This window comes from Bufo gargarizans, chromosome 2 (assembly GCF_014858855.1).
Source record: "Bufo gargarizans isolate SCDJY-AF-19 chromosome 2, ASM1485885v1, whole genome shotgun sequence".
Taxonomy (NCBI): Eukaryota; Metazoa; Chordata; class Amphibia; order Anura; family Bufonidae; genus Bufo; species Bufo gargarizans.
The window spans coordinates 336,775,497-336,795,394 of record NC_058081.1 but is presented as its reverse complement, the minus strand read 5'-3'; the positions used below and the strand labels follow the sequence as shown (position 1 = coordinate 336,795,394).

The 19,898-nt window shown below is 40.3% G+C and overlaps 1 protein-coding gene across 1 annotated transcript in view; it reads right to left on the bottom strand.

Annotated features, from left to right (window-relative positions):
• Positions 1-19,898, bottom strand: part of LTA4H (leukotriene A4 hydrolase) — a 60,881-nt gene that overhangs the window by 25,249 nt on the left and 15,734 nt on the right. Inside the window, exons 5-8 of the mRNA XM_044280581.1 lie at positions 13,963-14,067; positions 13,189-13,241; positions 2,932-3,004; positions 2,389-2,529 (exon numbers count right to left, since the gene is read on the bottom strand). Of these exons, the coding sequence (XP_044136516.1) occupies positions 2,389-2,529; positions 2,932-3,004; positions 13,189-13,241; positions 13,963-14,067 (372 nt within the window). The remainder of the gene's footprint in view (positions 1-2,388; positions 2,530-2,931; positions 3,005-13,188; positions 13,242-13,962; positions 14,068-19,898) is intronic.

Genomic DNA, 19,898 nt, shown 5'->3' with positions numbered 1-19,898 from the left:
CGTTGCCAGCCGTGATGACGCTTACACCGCCAGCATTGTCGGTGGATTGATTTGTCTCATTAGCCAGAGTTCTACACCTGTAAGTGGCTGTCCTGATAGGTGAAGAAGCACCCACTTGCCTGTTGATTGACAGGGCTGGACATATCGCCCACCCCAGACTATCTGGGCCCTACACCGCTTCTCTGAGTAGTGTAGCAACACATGCGCATTTGCTGCTCCTGAAGACAAATGCAGACTTCTGCACCCGAGCCACTACTCTGAGTAAGGGCTCAGGCCCACGAACGTAAGGGCTCTGTGCCCGTGCTGCGGACTACATACGGCTGTTCCGCAATACACAGGTGACTAGCCGCAAATTCGGAGATGCGGTGCAGGAGCACGGATTGGAACCCCCACGGAAGCACTATGGAGTGCTTTTGTGGCGTTTGTCTGTGCCTCCGCACCGCAAAAAAGTAGTGCATTCAAGTGAATGGGTCCGCAATCCGCATGCGGCTGCCCCATGGTTGGTGCCCGTGCATTGCGGACTGCAAGACAGGCACGGAGCCCTTACGTTCGTGGGTATGAGCCCCTCCAGTGAAGGGCTCACATTGTCAGGGCCAAGCGATATGTCCAGCCCGATCTATCAAGAGACAACTGAGCGAGGACAGCCACTCACAGGTGAAGAACTCTGGCTAATGAGACAAATCAATTCTCTCATCCTCACTTCAAACCACTGCTACCAGATCCTAGAGATTTCATAAAGTGACATACAGTTAGGTCCATATATATTTGGACACTGACACAAATTTTGTTTTTATTACCCGTTTACTAAAACATATTAAAGTTATATAATGGACATTGACATAAGGTCCAGACTTTTAGCTTTCATTTGAGGGTATCCACATTAAAATTGGATGAAGGGTTTAGGAGCTTCAGCTCCTTTACATGTGGCACCCAGTTTTTAAAAGGGACCAAAAGTATTTGGACAATTGACTCAAAGGCTATTTTATGGGCAGGTGTGGGCAATTCCTTCATTTTTTTTCATTCTCAATTAAGCACATAAAAGGCCTGGAGTCGATTTGGAGGTGTGGTGCTTGCATTTTGAAGATTTTACAACCCATCCGAGAAACTGCTACACTATTAGGAGTGGCAAAATCTACAGTTTGGTACATCCTGAGAAAGAAAGCAAGCACTGGTGACCTCAACAATGCAAAGAGACCTGGACACCCACAGAAGACCAGTGGTGGATGATCGCAGAATAATTACCATGGTGACGAGAAATCCCTTCACAACAGCCAACCAAGTGAACAACACTCTCCAGGATATAAGCATATCAATATCCAAATCTACCATAAAGAAAACTGCATAAAAGTAAATACAGAGGGTTCACTGCACAGTGCAAGCCACTCATAAGCCTCAAGAATAAGAAGGCTAGATTGAACTTTGCTAAAAAAAAAAAAAAAAAAAAACATCTTAAAAAACCAGCACACTTCTGGAAGAACATTCTTTGGACAGATGAAACCAATAATAACCTCTACCAGAATGATGGAAATAAAAAATAATGGCTAAGGCATACTACAGTGTGATGCCTTGGGCATGCATGGCTGCCAGTGGCACTGGGTCCCTAGTGTTTATTGATGATGTGACACAGGACAGAACCAGCCGGATGAATTCTGGGGGTTTCAGAGACACTGTGCTCAAATCCAACCAAATGCAGCCAAACTGATTGGTCAACGTTTCATAATACAGATGGACAATGACCCAAGACATAAAGCCAAAGCAACCCATGAGTTTATTAAAGCAAAGAAGTGGAATATTCTTGAATGGCCAAGTCAGTCACCTGATATGAACCCAATAGAGCATGCATTTCACTTGTTAAAGACGAAACTTCAGACAGAAAAGCCCCACAAACAAATAGCAGCTTAAAACCGCTGCAGTAAAGGCCTGGCAGAGCATTAAAAAGGAGGAAACACAGCATCTGGTGATGTCCAGGAGTCCAAGACTTCAGGCAGTCACTGCCAACAAAGGGTTTTCAGCCAAGTATTAGAAATTAACATTTTATTTACAATTATTTAATTTGCCCATTACTTTTGAACCCCTGAAATGAAGGGATGGAGTTTAAAAAATGCTTTAGTTCCTCACATTTTTGTACAATCATTTTGTTCAACCCACTGAATTAAAGCTGAAAGTTTGAACTTCAACAGCATCTGAATTGTTTTGTTCAAAATCCATTGTGGTAATGTACAGAACAAAAATTAGAAAAATGTTGTCTCTGTCCAAATATATATGGACCTACCTGTATCTTATGGCACCTACATCTTCCAATTAATATGATAATGTACAGTTTTAACACAAGGACCACACAGTACACCATTATAGAAGTAAATGTCTGCTATACACAAAAGGACTTACCAGCACAGTCGGAGTCACAAATGTAAGGCAGGGGTTCTCCATCCCACCATATGGGAATGATGGAGGCAAAATGAGCAGGTCATATTTCTCCCAGACATAAGGGCCGACCAGAGATTCTGCATGTTTAAGCATTTTTTCTGTCTGTAACACACACACAGAAAAGATATAATAGATTACTTAATCTCTATACAATTATCATATAAAAATGAAGCAGCTCATGTTGGTCTTCCAATAGGCCTACCATTTGACCAAAGCTACCTCATGTGTAGGAATTTATCAAACTGGTGTTAAGTAGAACTGGCTTAGTTGTCCATAGCAACCAATAAGATTCCTCCTGTCATTTTCCAAAGGAGCTGTGAAAAATGAAAGGTGGAATCTGGTTGCTATGGACAACTAAGCCAGTTCTAGTTTACACTAGTTTGATAAATCCCTCCTTGATATTTACTTTCTTGTCTTTCTGGAATTTTAATACAACTATGAGAGCTTTAAACCCCTCTTTTACAAAAAAAAAAAAAAAACCAAACACACACTAGTAAGACCCACCTCAGCAAATTCATAGACAGAAGCCTCCAGGAGCTCTTTCTCAGTCCATACTGTGGTCCTAGGACCGATCTTCCTAAAAAGAAAAGAATGCAAAACGAAATAAAAATCATGAATATAGCATTAGCATAGGATTGTTAGGTTACAGAATTTCACAGTACAAAAGGGTAAAATCCCAAAAATTTGGTAGAAAAAAAAAAATGAAATGGAAAAATATATTTTTTTTGTCATCGCTACAGCATACTCTAAACTTCCACATAGAGCTTTGTCCACATGGTGTGAATGACACATTTAACCACTTGCCATCTGGGCCATTTTCCCCCTTCCTGACCAGGCCTAATTTTGCTAAACTGACATATCTCACTTTATGTGGTAATAACTTTGGGATGCCTTTACTTATCCAAGTCATTCAGAGATTGTTTTCTCGTGACACATTGTACTTCATGATAGTCATAAATTTGAGTCAATATATTTCACCTTTATTTATAAAAAAAAAATCCAAAATTTACCAAAAATTTTGAAAAATTCGCAATTTTCGAAATTTCAATTTCTCTGCTTTTAAAACAGAAAGTGATACCTCAAAATATTTATTACTTAACATACCCCATATGTCTACTTTATGTTGGCATCATTTTGGAAATGTCATTTTATTTTTTTAGGACGTTAGAAGGCTTAGAAGTTTAGAAGCAATTCTTAAAATTTTTAAGAAAATTGCCAAAACCCACTTTTTAAGGTCTTTAGTCACTTTGTGGGGCTTACATAGTAGTTACCCCCATAAATGACCCCATTGTAGAAACTACACCCCTCAAGTTACTTAAAACCGATTTTACAAACTTTGTTAACCCTTTAGGCGTTCCATAAGAATTAAAGGAAAATGGAGATAACATTTTTTAATTTCACTTTTTTGGCAGATTTTCCATTTTAATCCAATTTTTTCTTTAACACATCGATGGTTAACAGCCAAACAAAACTTAATATTATTACCCAGATTCTGCGGTTTACAGAAACACCCCACATGTGGTCATAAACTGCTGTATGGGCACACGGCAGGGCGCAGAAGAAAAGGAACTCCACGTGGTTTTTAGATGCCATGTCCCATTTGAAGCCCCCTGATGCACCCTTACAGTAGAAACTCCCAAGAAATGATCCCATTTTGGAAACTAGGTGATAAGGTGCCAGTTTAATTGCTACTATTTTTGGGTACATATGATTTTTTGATCATTCATTATAACACTTTATGGGGCAAGGTGACCAAAAAATGGGTTGTTTTAGCACAGTTTCTATTTATTTATTTTTACAGCGTTCACCTGAGGGGTTCAGTCAAGTGACATTTTTATAGAGCAGATTGTTACGGACGTGGCGATACCTAATATGTATACTTTTTCTTATTTATTAAAGTTTTACACAATAATAGCATTTTTGAAACAAAAAAAATTATGTTTTAATGTGTCCATGTTCCGAGAGCTATATTTTTTTTATTTTTTGAGAGATTTTCTTATGTAGGGGCTCATTTTTTGCTGGATGAGGTGACGGTTTTATTGGTACCATTTAGTGCGACATACGCATTTTTGATCACTTGGTGTTGCACTTTTTGTGATGTAAAGTGACAAAAATTGCTTGTTTTGACAGTTTTTTTTTTTACGGTGTTCACCCGAGGGGTTAGGTCATGTGATATTTTTATAGAGCTGGTTTTTACAGGACGCGGCAATACCAGATATGTCTATTTTATTATTTTTTTTTTTTCCTTACTTGGGGAATTTTGTGAAACCTTTTTTTTATTTTATTTTTTCAACACTTTATTTTTTTATTTTACACTTTTCGTCCCCCATAAGGTCATACAAGACCACTGGGGGACATTTACTTCACTTTTTCTATTTTTTTTCACTGTTGATTTCTCCTGTAACTGGGGCTGACATAGTAGCCCCAGTTACAGGAGAAATGCACCCCCCCCCCCCAGAGAGGCTGTACAGCGTAATACAACGCTGTACAGCCTCAGTGCAGGGCTGATCGAGGTCTCTAAAAGACCTCACACAGCTCCTGCACTCTCTGGTCCCAGCGGTCACATGACTGCCGGGCCGGAACAGGAAGCACATAGCGCTTCCTGCTCTGCATACACAGCGCTCGGTGAGCGCTGTGTATGCAGCGATCTAGAAGGCAGGGACACCTGGGAACTGTCCCTGCCTTCTCTCTGGGTTGCCCTGCTGTCACTGACAGCGGGCAACCCGATCAGCAGCTGCACGATTAGCGTGCAGCTGCAGTTTCTGAACGGACGTTCAGAAACGTCCGTTCAGAAATAGAGATCCACCCATAGGACGTTTATATCCTATGGGCGGACGGGAGGAGGTTAAAAACATTAAGACCATTTACTGTAAGGGGCTGTGCACCTTTTATTAAGTGATGACCTGTCCTAGGGGGGTTGCCAGGAGTCCAACATTCCTTGGTCAGCTGTTCGGCAGTAGCTCTGGTGCCAGAAGCAAACAGCTCCATCTACCGAGTTAATGTCCAATGTCTGTACTGTCCAATCTGAAGTCAGCAGTAACTGTCTTTGAATACTGATGTAAAGTGTGCATTGGTTAGGGCTCATGAACACAAACATATTTTTGTTTCATTCTTCTCGGACAGTATGCGGAAGCATTCATTGCAACGGGCCGCAAAAAAAAAAAAAAAAAAAAAAAAAAAAAAAAAGAAGAAGCAGTTGCCTAGTATGCATTCTGTTTCCATATGTCCGTTCCGCAAAGAACTAGAGCATGTCCTATTATTGTCCGCATTATGGACAAGGATAGGACTGTTCTAATAGGGGTCATCCGTATTTTTTCAGATCCGTTTTTTTGCTGACCTAAAAATACATACGGTCGTGTGCATGAGGCTTTAGTGTGAGAAACAGGAATGTCATCCTAGAAGAGAGGCCTGTTGTGCCTTTTTCACAGGTATATAACATTTATGTCTAAATATCATAATTATAGTGGATTTGATAACATAAGAGGCCCTATTGTGATATATTCACCATTTTGTACGTATTTTAAATTCAGCTAAGAGAAGTTCATAGAAAAGGACAATGTTCATAAGGTTTCTTCTCTATAGATGTACCAGTCTCAGAAGAGTCATTCTTGTCTCCTTTAGAGAATATCCTTATCTCAGTCATAAATCTAGATGTATCTGGTACTAATTACCCCTACAGTTGATCAGAATCAGAAAATCTGTGGTGTCTGTATACACATAAAAATGAACCCTAGTTTTTTTTTTGTATAAGATAATCAATAGGACATATGTATTGTTTTATATTGTTAAATATTATGAAGGAAGTCAATGCATCTATTATCTTATATATTTCTCACTAGGAACGCATGTACTCCTAAAATATGATGAGAAGAATTTTAAGTATAGATTTTGTTAATAAGTTTCCGTTCAGGGAAAGCGGTGTTATTTTAACTAACAATAAATCACCCGTTGAAGTGACAGGGGAGACACACATGTCTGTGATGGTACAAGGTCTATGTTATTCTTATCGGTACCATAAATTTGATAGTTTGTGAGATGTCTAAACTGGTACCTTAATGTCTATGCTTTAATTAGTATATGTGTCAAAGTCAATCCCTTTAGCTCTGATTTAGGATTTCATATGTTATGTGTATGGAATGTAAGATGAAGTCAGACCTGGTCATTTAACCCTTACTATAATAATGCTGTTAGTAGCTTATGCAATAGTGCCACCTAGGGATGAATAAGTAACCTTACACTAACAACCGAAATGCATTCTGGGTGATACAGTGACATCACAGTCATTATCATATGTACACGCCTAACCGGCAATGATTGGAAAACTTCAAGCTAAGAAGGTGTGTCTAAACCACATACAAGGGGGGGGGGAGAGAGGAAAAGAGAAATAAAGAAAGTAGGGACACCCCAGGAGAGAAATCCCAATGATCAGAACGGACATTAGAGCTGGAAGATGATAGAACAGGCGGCACTCACCAGCGTTGATGGACGGTTCTTTTTTGTTACAAAAGTTTAAAAGAAAGGCACTTCAGGCTGGAGCGTATGGTGCGGTAAAACACACCTGAGTTCAGGACTTTAGAGCCGACTTCCCTTAGACTCTGCATGCCATCTGCATTCTCGGGTAACTTATAACTTTATTATGTGTAGTATTGATTGAATTAATTGGCCTGATATTTAGTAACTTCCCGCTTTAGTGCAGATGTATAATATTAAAAGTGCTACATCAATATTATCACTATTCAGTAAAGATGCATATTACTGAATAAAATATCAAATATTGATATCGGACAAACTCTCCGATTGGAATATTCACATTCTATAGTCAATATCAGGCCTGATAATTTATAAGTTGTGTAGCAATACTACCCGATATCAGAGATTGGTCATAGTTTGAGCAGAGCAAGGGTTCGTATCTATCCTTATTATTAAGTTACTGTGTATAGTCAACCGATAGTATATCTCATAATTGTGGTCGAGACGGTTTCATACATTATATGTTTGAGAGTTAATATGGAACGCTGGTATTTGTGTTAGAGCCATCTAGTGGCAAATTTAGGGCATTGCATATCACTGTGTACTATTGCGTTTTATATTGATTAAGCTTTGATTGTATTTTAAGTTATTGTATAATAAATCATGTATATTTTTGCATAGACACTTGTACCAGGTTTTACTGATTGCACAATATAATCAAATTAACGACAAACTCTTTTTGAGAGGTTTTATATGTCCACCTTTAGGATCGATTCCCTTTGAAATTTTTCCTTTGATCCTTTCTTTTATATAATGCATTTGCTTTATAGTTCCGACAGGCCCAGGAATCAGTGGCTAAAAAGATGTTCACTCCATTCCCCAGTTAGGGCTCGCTCACACGACCGTTGGTGTCCCGTGCCTATGCTGTGAACCGCAAATTGCAATCTGCAATGCACGGGCACCTTCCATGGGGCAGGCGCATGGGGATCGCAGACCCATTCACTTGAATGGGTTCGCGATTCCTCGGTTCCGCAAAAAGATAGAACATGCTATTTTTTGCGGTGCAGAGGCATGGAACGGAACCCCAGAAGCACTCCGTAGTGCTTCCGTAGTGTTCCGTTCCGTATCTCTGGATTTGCGGACTCATTGAAATTAATGGGTCCGCATCCGTGATGCGGAATGACAACGGAACCGAGCCTGTGTATTGTGGATCCGCAATACGGGAATGAGACACCAATGGTCGTGTGAACGAGGCCTTTTTGCTAATTTTACTTCTTGAATCAGGGAGTGCGAGTGACTTTAGAAGGGTATTCAGGTAAAAAAGAAATGATCCCCTATCCACTGTATAGAAGATAACTGTTAAATCACTTTATGTCTGACCACAGGACCCCATAGCAAACTTAGTATATGAATTTACCATTTTTATTTTTATTTATTGAACTGCAGTCGTATCCCACCTCACGCAGTTTACCCAACTTATATGTCATCCTCTGAGTTGTCTTGCCAGGTATCATTAAAATGGTATGGCTAGTTTAAATGCAACGACCAATTTGCACTAAAATGTGTATGACTGTTGCCAAAATGATCATTCAGCAGATATATATATTTTTTTTAAACAGGTGTCCATTAACCAACTTCTGTCTAAAGTGTATGACCATCTTTAGACCAAAGGTATTGCTATTGCCATTTATTAGAGCATAAGGTTTAAAAAGGACAGGTGATTGCACTGGCACAAATGCCATGCCCACATAATGACTGCACCTTGTAAGTCCCAGCTACCAAACAGTTTTTTTTTTTACTGGCAACTACCCCAATTTTAGCCTTTGCCCTAGATTATACCCCCATTGTGAATAAGTTAACAATGAATGTACCAGAGGATAGAACAGTAAGTGTTTATAGTATATTTGCAGCCCTCGGCTCCCTTTCAGAAGGAAGAAAGGAAAATTGTTTGCATACTGGCCTTGATGATAAGCGCGGTCCGAACTCTATACATTTTTACCTGCCTAAAGCGTGACTGATCCCACAGCACTTTTCGGACCTGCTGCATAGCATTGTTGCGGACTGGTGATTAATTTCTTTTATATAGGTCATATAGAATAATGCGAGGACCTGGTGGGTTTTCGCTTCATGAAGGACAGCTAAAGTCTGATGATCGTATAGGTCGAGACATGGTGTACTTCATTCCCATACGAACCAATCATACACATCGCTAGTGCAGTAAAAATAAAATGTTGGAACTTTAGAGGAGTTAAGGAAGCTAATAAGAGAAAGGCAGTAATGGATATTGTGGGGCAGTATCAACCCTTGATTTGCTGTCTCCAAGAGACCCACTTGCTGTCAGATCAAACTGAAATTCTTACACCGAGATTGCCTGGGCATTGCTTTCACGCTACAGGGGTGAGCATTTTAGTGCATAAGTCCATACCGTTTAATTGTATTTCCCAGAGAATTGATAGGGAGGGGAGATACATCTATTTACATGGTACAATTTACCCAGTTTAATGTGTTATTATTGGTGTTTATATTCCCCCGCCATATTCCTCTCATGTGATGAAAACGATAATCTCCTCGATAGCAGAACGACCAAATATCCCAACGATTATTTTAGGAGATTTTAATACTATACCACGTTTGGCATTGGATAAATTTAAGGCTTCTTCACAGGTTGTCAGCAGAGATCTCACTCCCTTTGGCAGACTGCTATGGGAAGCTACTGGACTTCTGGAGGTTGAGGTACCCCAACACTAAACAGTTCTCCTGTCGTTCCAGTACATATGGTTCCTTGTCCAGAATTGATTTTATTCTGGGCAATGAAGAGAGTATTAGATATCTGCCTAGGCGGATATCGGACCACTCTCCGGTGGTGGCAACTTTCCAATTGTTGCCATCCGTGTCGCGCAGATCCAAGCACTGGAAATTCAACCCATACTGGCTGAATGTCCTAGTAGATATGTCAGATATGAAAGAGCAACTCCGTGAGTTTTTTGACCGAAACTTAGTATCTGCCCATAGGCTAGTAGTGCAATGCAATGAAAGCCTTTTAAAAAAAAAAAAATGCAAAAAGCAAAAATCAATGGTCGGAAAAAGGAAAACAATGCAATGATTAGGAAGATGATATTGGAAGTGGAGGCAGCTGAGAATAGATATGTAGAGACCCCATCATCAGAATATGAAACTCGGTGGAAAGAGGCGCAGCAGCTAGATGAACGTCTACTCCTAAATGCACAGAATAAAAGATTTTTCCTGAAGCAAAAATATTATGAGGAAGGGGAAAAGGCGGGCAGATTATTAGCTTTAATTACCAAGGCTCAGCAGCAATCCAACTATATAGCGGTGCTGCGTGACGCGGATGGCAGGGTACAGGTGACCACAGAAAAGATATCTGAGATTTTGAAGACTTTATCAACGCCTATATATTTCCAAAACTAAAGCCTCAGAGACTGACATTAGGGATTTCCTCAACCCCCAACAACTTCCCACTCTAGATCAAGAACAGAGAACTCTTTTAGACAGTTACCCTCAAGGAGCTAGAAATAGCGCTAAGTGCAATGGCCAATAACAAAGCCCCCGGGAAATGATGATTTACCGGCCAAAATATATAAACAGGTTGCTTCGGTTCTCTTGCCCCAACTGTTAGAAGTGTATAACAAGGCTTTGCTGATGGGCAAACTCCCTGACACTATGAATGAGGCGATTATAGTAGTCATACCAAAGCCGGGGAAGGATGCGTTAGAGGCGGAATCCTACCGACCCATTTTGTTGCTACAGGCTGATGTTAAGATGTTGGCGAAAGTTTTGGCAAATCGTTTAAACTCTGTCATTGCGTTGCTAATTGGCATGAATCCAGCCTGATCCGTGTTTAACATGTCAACGGCTGTGAATATCAGGAGACTGTAATTGAATGTCCAGATGGGCCAGAGTCACGCCTTGGATGCGGCGGTCGCGTCCCTAGACGCGGCCAAAGCATTTGACAGCATGGATGGCAATACCTACTAATTGTATTAGAGGAGATGGGGGTGGGGACGATCTTTATTAAATGGATAAAATTGCTATATGCCAGTCCCAAGGCCAGAATTCAGGCTGAATGGGTACCTTTCCGACTCGTTCAGATTGCATAGAGGCACCTGACAGGGCTGCCCGCTGTCGCCGCTTCTGCTTGCAGTGGTGATAGAACCCCTGGTGGAGGCTCTTCGTAAAGACAACGCAGTGCGGGGACTCAAATATGGGGTACTGAAAAGGTAGCTCTTTACGCGTATGACCTGATCCTGTTTTTAGAGGAGTGGTCGTCTTCCCTACCAGCTGCAATTTCAATTATTAATCTGGTTTAAATATCAACTGGACAAAATCGGTCCTGATGCCGCTTGACGGGTCAAAGCAGATAGATCCCAATTTAGCTGGGGGACTTCAAATAGTATCGACTTTTAAATACCTGGGGATACAATTTTCTAGGAATAGCAAGGATTTCATAGACCTGAATCTGATGCAGTTACTAGATAAATTCAGAAGGAAAGTCCAATTATGGACAAAACTGTCATTGTCCATTGTGGGCCGCACAAACTTATTAAAGATGATTCTTATGCCTCAGCTCCATAACGCTCCAATCTGGATACCTCTTAAATTGTTTTACACCATTAACGCAATATTTAGAGACCTGATTTGGAAGAAGGGAACCCCTCGTATAAAGCTGGCTACTCTGTGTAGACCTAAAACGCAAGGGGGATTGAGCGTCCCCGATTCCTTGGCATACTATTTGGCAGCTCAAATGCAGCACATTAGGGGTTGGGGTGAGAAAGATAAGATTAATAAGACAGGCAGGATAGTGCAAAACCTATTGACTAGGAAATGTCTCCTGTCGGCTTTAGAAGATGGTACGTTTAAAGAAGGACAGAAATATGGGGTACTAGGTATGATACATGAGGTATGGTGGAAAAACAAAAAATGGCAGGAATCACAGGATATACGAAATTCATCCCGATATGGCCAAATATTATGTATAAGGAAATTAATAAAATCTCCAGTGTTATGGCATGGAGGAAATTTGGATTGGTAAGGATATGTCAGATATTTGATGATGCGTCCCTCAAAGATTTTACTAAGTTACAACAAGAGTTTGGATTGCCCAAATCCCTATTCTATGTATACCTACAATTGAGACATGCAATACAGGTGCAGGAATGACAGGAGAAAATGGTGACTGCTCCGAGACACCTAATTATAGACCTCACGGCCACTGGTGGTGGTTCCGGGGGAGTGATATCGCTGCATTATCTAAGCCTAATGGAACCCCTGCATAAAAATAATCCACTACGTCTGCAAGATAAGTGGGAAAAAGATATTCCTGGATTGCAGAAAACCCAATGGGAAAATGTGCTTGCCGACTTCCCTGTCATAGCGGTGAGCGAGGCACATAGAGTGTCGCAACTGCTACCGCTTCATAGAGTGTATAGAACCCCAACATTGTTATATAAGATGGGATATCGTACTGATGACAAAATGTCCAAAATTTAGATCCACATCTGCTGATCTCATTCACTCAATGTGGAATTGTCCACGTTTGCGTAGATATTGGAATGATGTGGTGGCCCTTATTACACGGGTCTATGGGATTGCAAAGTTCTCCATTGATATGTATTTTAGGTTACATTCGTGAATTAGCGGGGACACGAGATGTTAAAATAGCGATTCAGCGTATCCTTCAAGCTAGGAAGCGGATAGCATATTACTGGATCGCACCGGACCCCCCAGAAATACAGGAACTGGTGGGCAAAATACATACATTAGTGCAACTGGAGGGATATGTATACCAGAAAAGGGGAAATACAATTTTACAGAATATGGTACACTTGGATTGAGCATTTTCATATCATGATTTAGAGGTATATACTGTGAACGGAAAACGGATTGTGGTTGAAAAATACGGGAATATGAGCGCAGGAATAAGATGGAGTATACATATTCAGGAGTGAAAGGAGTATTAATAGTGCCTGGGATGTATCATATCATGTCGCACAAACTCTTTCCATAGCGGATGGTAACCTGGACTGCAGAGCTGAAGGGGGGAGGGGTATTTACTATGTTATTTGTGTTGTAAAAAGCAAAAAAAAAATAGATTTGATTTAAAAAGAAAAGAACAGTAAGTGTTGTCATACACAAAGGGCTACATAAAATCTGTAGGCACAGCAACAGTTTTTTTTTTAATATGGATTTTGTTTGACAATACGCTTTGCTGGTGACATGTCTCATAATAGTATTTGTCGTATGTACATGAGGTCTGACAAAGAGTACACTTACCTCCCCTCCAAAGCGCCAACCACTAGAGCAATTAAATAGCTTGGTATTGGCACCTATTGAAAAACAAATTAATTTTTTTTTACAACGGCTGATTTGTCCTCACAGAAGTCATGATAAATGTTTTTCTTCTAGTTTCCATGTTTCCATTATGTATAGCCACGGACTATATCATCTTGCAGAATTAATAAATGGTCTTTCTACTTTATGACAACTTTGCATAAATCAACAGTACAAGGACTATAGGAAACTTTGTAATGTATACCATCATAGAAACATGCCTTGTTCCAGAGTTATCAGCTGTTTCTTTCCTCGTGCCCCCCCCCCCCCTTTCTAAATTTTCTCTCTGAAGAAGACTACCTGCTCACTGAAGGATCAGGTTACCTTGTCCCATTGAAATCTATGGATAGGGAGCAGTGAGCAGGTGAGACTAAAGAGACTGCCAGCTAAAAAGACAGTTTCTAGCTCAGCCCAAGTGCTTTATTCACATCCATAGAGGTCAGTACTTCTCTGTTATGCCCTCCATGATCCCGAGGATGCTTGCGAGTGAGTGTAAGAAGGTTAGAAAGCAGATATAGCAAAGAGATGAGAAAACCACTAAAAATGCTAGATACAAGGGATATAATGGACAATGTACACACACACACTGCACTAATGATTAATGCATAGTCTGATATTGTAAACCAGGGTCCCAGAAGGGACATCTGTGCTGCAACTTATAAAAAAAATGTTATATATATATATATATATATATAATTAATTAAAGAGAAAACCTACATTTTGCTTAAAGCGAAAGATCTTCCTTTTGCAGTCCTGTGGGTCAATAAAATCTCCATCACTCAATGCGCTCATTAATGCCACCAGCTCCTTTGGAACAGACACCTAATGGGGATAAATAATAATTCAAGGATATTTCTTATGCATCAAAAACACACCAATTGGCATAACATGTCACACAAAAAGATATTACACACACATATATATATATATATATATATATATATATATATACACACATACATATATACACATACATATATACACACACACACACACAGTACATACACATATACATACACACACACACACTACAATGCAGAAAAACAAAACACAGCATTTTCTAAAGCCTATTCAAAAACACAGGATTTAGTCACTAAGGTAACATGGGATTTACAACTGGGCTGCACATTGCCGCTGTCAGTGTCCACGGATCCGCAAAACACACACGGATGTGTGAATGGACCCTAATTTGACACTCCATGGAAGCGTAGCCTACATACAATGACATTTAGTCAGCATTACCTACGAAACAAAAACAGATGCATGTTTTTGTACTGCAGCACAACGTATGTGCACATTTATATGGTTTGTTAGGATGTGCTAATACTGACTTTTTTGCACTGTACATATGGGGAATGGCTGATTTTAGTGCAGACTACAACTGGATCTCACTTTCCCCGAGTTAATTTAGAAGCCTAGATCAAAGGAGACAAGTCATTTTAGTACAATTTCCAATCTACTAAAAGGTTGCCTTGCTGGCACAGATGGGCAAATACACGTTAATCAATGATAAAACCTAAAATGTATGTCTATAGTGAATATAGCAATACAAGGGGTTATCTGTCTAGGAGCCTACCAACCCAATTCTCAGAACCAGTGCCCAATTTACCCCTTAAGGATCTTCGCTGTACATCTACGGCAGAAATCCATGTTTTAAACATAGCGTCCGCTTTGAAGCTGAGCAGGTGCTGGTTTAGACCTAGTTCACACAATTGTTTTTTTTGCGAGTGTACTGTTTTTTTGTGTTCCGTATACGGAACCATTCATTTCAATGGTTCCGCATTAAAAAAGGAATGTGTTCCGTAAGCATTCCGTTTCCGTATTTCCGTTACATTGAAAGATAGAACATGTCCTATATTTGGCCACAAATCACATTCCGTGGCACCATTCAAGTCAATGGGTCCGCAAAAAAAAGGAACACATACGGAGATGCATCCGTATGTCTTCTGTATCCGTTGCGTTTTTGCTGAACCATCTATTGAAAATGTTATGCCCAGCCCAATTTTTTCTATGTAATTACTGTATACTGTACATGGCATATGGAAAAACGGAACGGAAGCGCAAACGGAACAACGGATCAGTGAAAAATGGACCGCAAAAAACTATAAAAGCCATACGTTCGTGTGAACTAGGCCTTACACAGCAGATATCCAGAAGAATTGTCAGTGATCGGTAATAATGCTGATCACAGGCTTTTAACCCCTCAGAAGCAGTGGTCATTTGTAACCACGGCATCTGAGCAGTGAGCCCCAGAACGGCTCCTGCATGCAGAGATTGAATGAGCTGTTTGGTTGCGACGGCAACCACAAACCTTCTGAAGGCTCCAAAGGCCTGCCACGATTGCAAGATAAAGTCCCCTAGGACGACTTAAAATACGTGAAAAAAGTCCTGAAAAGTTTTAAAAAAATATATATAAAAACCGAATCTAAGATCTTTGGTATCGCTGCATCCCCAAATCCCCGTACTATTAAAATGTAAAAGTATTCAACCCGTACATCCTGTTCTCAGCTGCTTCATGTCCCCACCTAGCAGTGACATAGAATTCTATCAGATGTGACCGCTGAAGCCAGTGACTGGCTGCTGCCATGTCCTGCAATCAGCAAGGATGTACTGAGATACAGTACTGTGCAAAAGTAAAAATAAATAAAAATGAAAGCATTTGTGAGTCGCATCCGGATCCGGATCAGTCTCACAAATGCATTGCAAGAACGGATCGGTCTCTCCGCTTGTCATGTGCAGACCTGAAGGACGGATCCGGCATTCCAGTATTGGCACTAACACATTCCTATGAGGAAAAATGCGCATAGAGATAAAACCGTTGCATGCTGTGGTTTTATCTTTTGCCTGATCAGTCAAAAAGACTGAACTGAAGATATCCTGATGCATCCTGAACGGATTGCTCTCCATTCAGAATGCATTGGGATATGCCTGATCAGTTCTTTTCCGGTATTGAGCCTCTGTGACGGAACTCTATGCCGGAAAAGAATAACGCTAGTGTGAAAGTACCCTTATTCCTTTGAAAAGTGTAGACTAAACTTTTTAATCCACTGGGTTTTCCACAGCCAGGTGACTATGTTCATGTCATTTTTTAAAAGGGGACCTAGAACTCCGAAACATGTCGTCTAAGAAGTCCTTTTGTAACAATACAGAAATTCAATCATTCCAAGTTGGTCATGGTTTTGCTCCCCAAAAATGTCCACCTATGGTCAGACCATCCAGTTCTAATCACTCCTGATGATTTCTATATGGTCTTCTATTTCTCCTGTTGGTTGGCTACTACTTGTGGAATACACTAAGGCTACTTTTACACTAGTGGCAGGACGGATCCGACATGCTTTTCACCCTGTCGGATCCGTCCTGCCGCTATTTCGCCGTGCCGCCGCTCCATCCCTATTGACTATAATGGGGACTGGGGCCAAGCTCCGGCGCAGCACGGCAGTTAGCGGTGAGAGGCCACCGGATTAAAAAGTCGGACATGCAGTACTTTTAGTCCGGCGGCCTTTCGCCGTGCTGTGCCGGAGCTCCGCCCCCGTGCCCATTATAGTCAATGGGGACAGAGTGGCAGCACAGCAAAATAGCGGCAGGACAGAGCCGACAGGGTGAACAGCCTGTCGGATCAGTCCTGCCGCTAGTGTGAAAGTACCCTAAAGGACATTGGCTGTACTGACTAGTTTATTCAAGCCATCTGCTCCCCACAGTGTTCTGACCTATATTTGTACAACAAACTGATGAGCACAATTCATCTCATTGGGGATCTTTATACCAGACTATCTTGCTCTACGAACAACTTTCTTTTCATTTGCCACTATTGCTCTCAACATCAACAAATCTGTCTGGCATTAAATAAAGAGACAGAAGGATTTGAGCACGCCTACATCCACAGATAATCTGTGGTTAGGTTGTTCCAAACATCTTGGAGAACTATCTACAGGAGTTCCTTAACTCCTTAAGGACACAGCCTATTTCACCTTAAGGCCGAATGCACACGGCCGTGAGCGTTCCACAGACCGCTTACGGCCATGAACAACGGCCGTGTGCATTCGGCCTATGGACCAGGCCATTTTTTGCAAATCTGACCAGTGTCACTTTAAGTGGTGATAACTTTAAAACACTTTGACTTTTCCAGGCCATTCTGAGATAGTTTTTTCGTCACATATTGTACTTCATGACACTGGTAAAATGAACAAAAAAAAAATAAAAAAAAAATTATTTATAAAAAAATAAATACCAAATTTACAAAAAATGAAGTAAAAAATAGCAAATTTACAAGTTTCAATTTCTCTACTTCTATAATACATAGTAATACCTACAAAAGTTATTACTTTACATTCCCCATATGTCTACTTCATGTTAGGATCATTTTGGGAATGACATTTTATTTTTTGGGGATGTTACAAGGCTTAGAAGTTTAGAAGCAAATCTTAAAATTTTAGGGACCAGTTCAGGTCTGAAGTCACTTTGCGAGGCTTACATAATAGAAACTACCCAAAAATGACTCCATTCTATAAACTACACCCCTCAAGGTATTCAAAACTGATTTTACAAAACGTTGTTAACCCTTTGGCCCCTTTCACACGGGCGAGTAATCCGCGCGGATGCGATGCGTGAGTTGAACGCATTGCACCCACACTGAATCCCGACCCATTGATTTCTATGGGGCTGTTCACATGAGCGATGATTTTCACGCATCACTTTTGTGTAAATCGCAGCATGCTCTATTTTGTGCGTTTTTCACATAACGCAGGCCCCATAGAAATGAATGGGGTTGCGTGAAAATCGCAAGCATCCGCAAGCAAGTGCAGATGCAGTGCGATTTTCACGCACAGTTGCTAGGAGACGATTGGGATGGAGACCCGATCATTATTATTTTCCCTTATAACATGGTTATAAGGGAAAATAATAGCATTCTGAATACAGAATGCATAGTAAAATAGTGCTGGAGGGGTTAATAAAAAATAATCTACCTCACCTTCTTTCTTTGCTTTGTGCAGGAACAGGACCTGTGGTGACGTCACTCCGATCATCACATGATCTTTTACCATGGTGATGGATCATGTGATGGACCATGTGATGACACCACAGGTCCTGTTCCTGCACAAAGCAAAGAAAGAAGCCAGAAGAGATGCCGGCTGCGCGATCAAGTGGATTAAGGCAAGTTAAATTATTATTTCTTTAACCCCTCCAGCGCTATTGTACTATGCATTCTGTATTCAGAATGCTATTAATTTCCCTTATAACCATGTTATAAGGGAAAATCATACAATCTACAGAACACCGATCCCAAGCCCGAACTTCTGTGAAGAAGTTTGGGTACCAAACATGCAGATTTGTAACGGATTACAATTTTTTTTGCGCTCCCGCTGAAAAATCGTGCATGTTCCTGCAACGCCCGTCTGAAAGAGGCCTTTAGGTGTTCCACAAGAATTAATGGAAAATAGAGATACAATTTCCAAATTTTCACTTTTTTGGCAGATTTTCCATTTTAATGATTTTTGTCCAGTTACAAAGCAAGGGTTAACAGCCCATATGTGGTCGTAAACCGCTGTACGGTCACACGGCAGGGCGCAGAAGGAAAGGAATGCCATACGGTTTTTGGAAGGCAGATTTTGCTGGACTGGTTTTATTGACACCATGTCCCATTTGAAGCCCCCCTAGAGTAGAAACTCCCAAAAAGTGATCCCATTTTAGAAACTACAGGATAGGGTAGAAGTTTTGTTAGTACTAGTTTAGGGTACATATGATTTTTGGTTGCTCTATATTTCACTTTTTGTGAGGCAAGGTGACAAGAAATGTTTCGGCACAGTTTTTTTTTTTTTTGTTATTTACAACACTCATCTGACAGGTTAGATCAGGTGGTATTTTTATACCGATACCTAATATGTATATATATTTTTTTATTTTTTTATTTATGTAAGTTTTACACAAGGATTTCATTTTTGAAGCAAAAAAAAAAAAAAAAAAAAAATATAATAATAATAATAATAATAATAATAATAAATCATGTTTTAGTGTTTTCATAGTCCGAGAGCCATAAGTTTTTTCTGTTTTTGGGCAATTACCTTGGGTAGGGTATGATTTTTGCGGGATGAGATGATGGTTTTATTTGCACTATTTTGGGGTGCATATGACTTTTTGATCGCTTGCTATTACACTTTTTGTGATGTAAGGTGACAAAAAAATGGTTTAGCACAGTTTTTATTTTTTACGGTGTTCATCTGAGGGGTGAGGTCATGTGATATGCTTATAGAGCCGGTCGATACGGACGTGGAAATACCTAATATGTATACTTTTTTTCCCCCTATTTTTTTTTTTTTACTGTATTTTGGAAAATTACGTTTTTGTTTATTTTTACTTGAAACTTAATTTTTTTGGGGGGGAAACTATTTTGTCAACTTTTTTTTTCACTTTATTTTTGTCTCACTTTGGAACTTTAATCCTTTACAATGCATTCCAATATTAGAATGCATTGGCTGTTTGAGCAACACTGTGTGTATTACTCATACAGCTTCCGGCCTGTGAGATCCAGGGAGCATTGCGCTGCCTTCCATGCCATCGGGTCCCCCCTACAGCCGTACGGGTAACCGAAGAACGCGCACCGCAATAGGTAAAAGCCGCAAACCGCAGGTCTGAATTGATTTGAGCAGGCGGCGCTG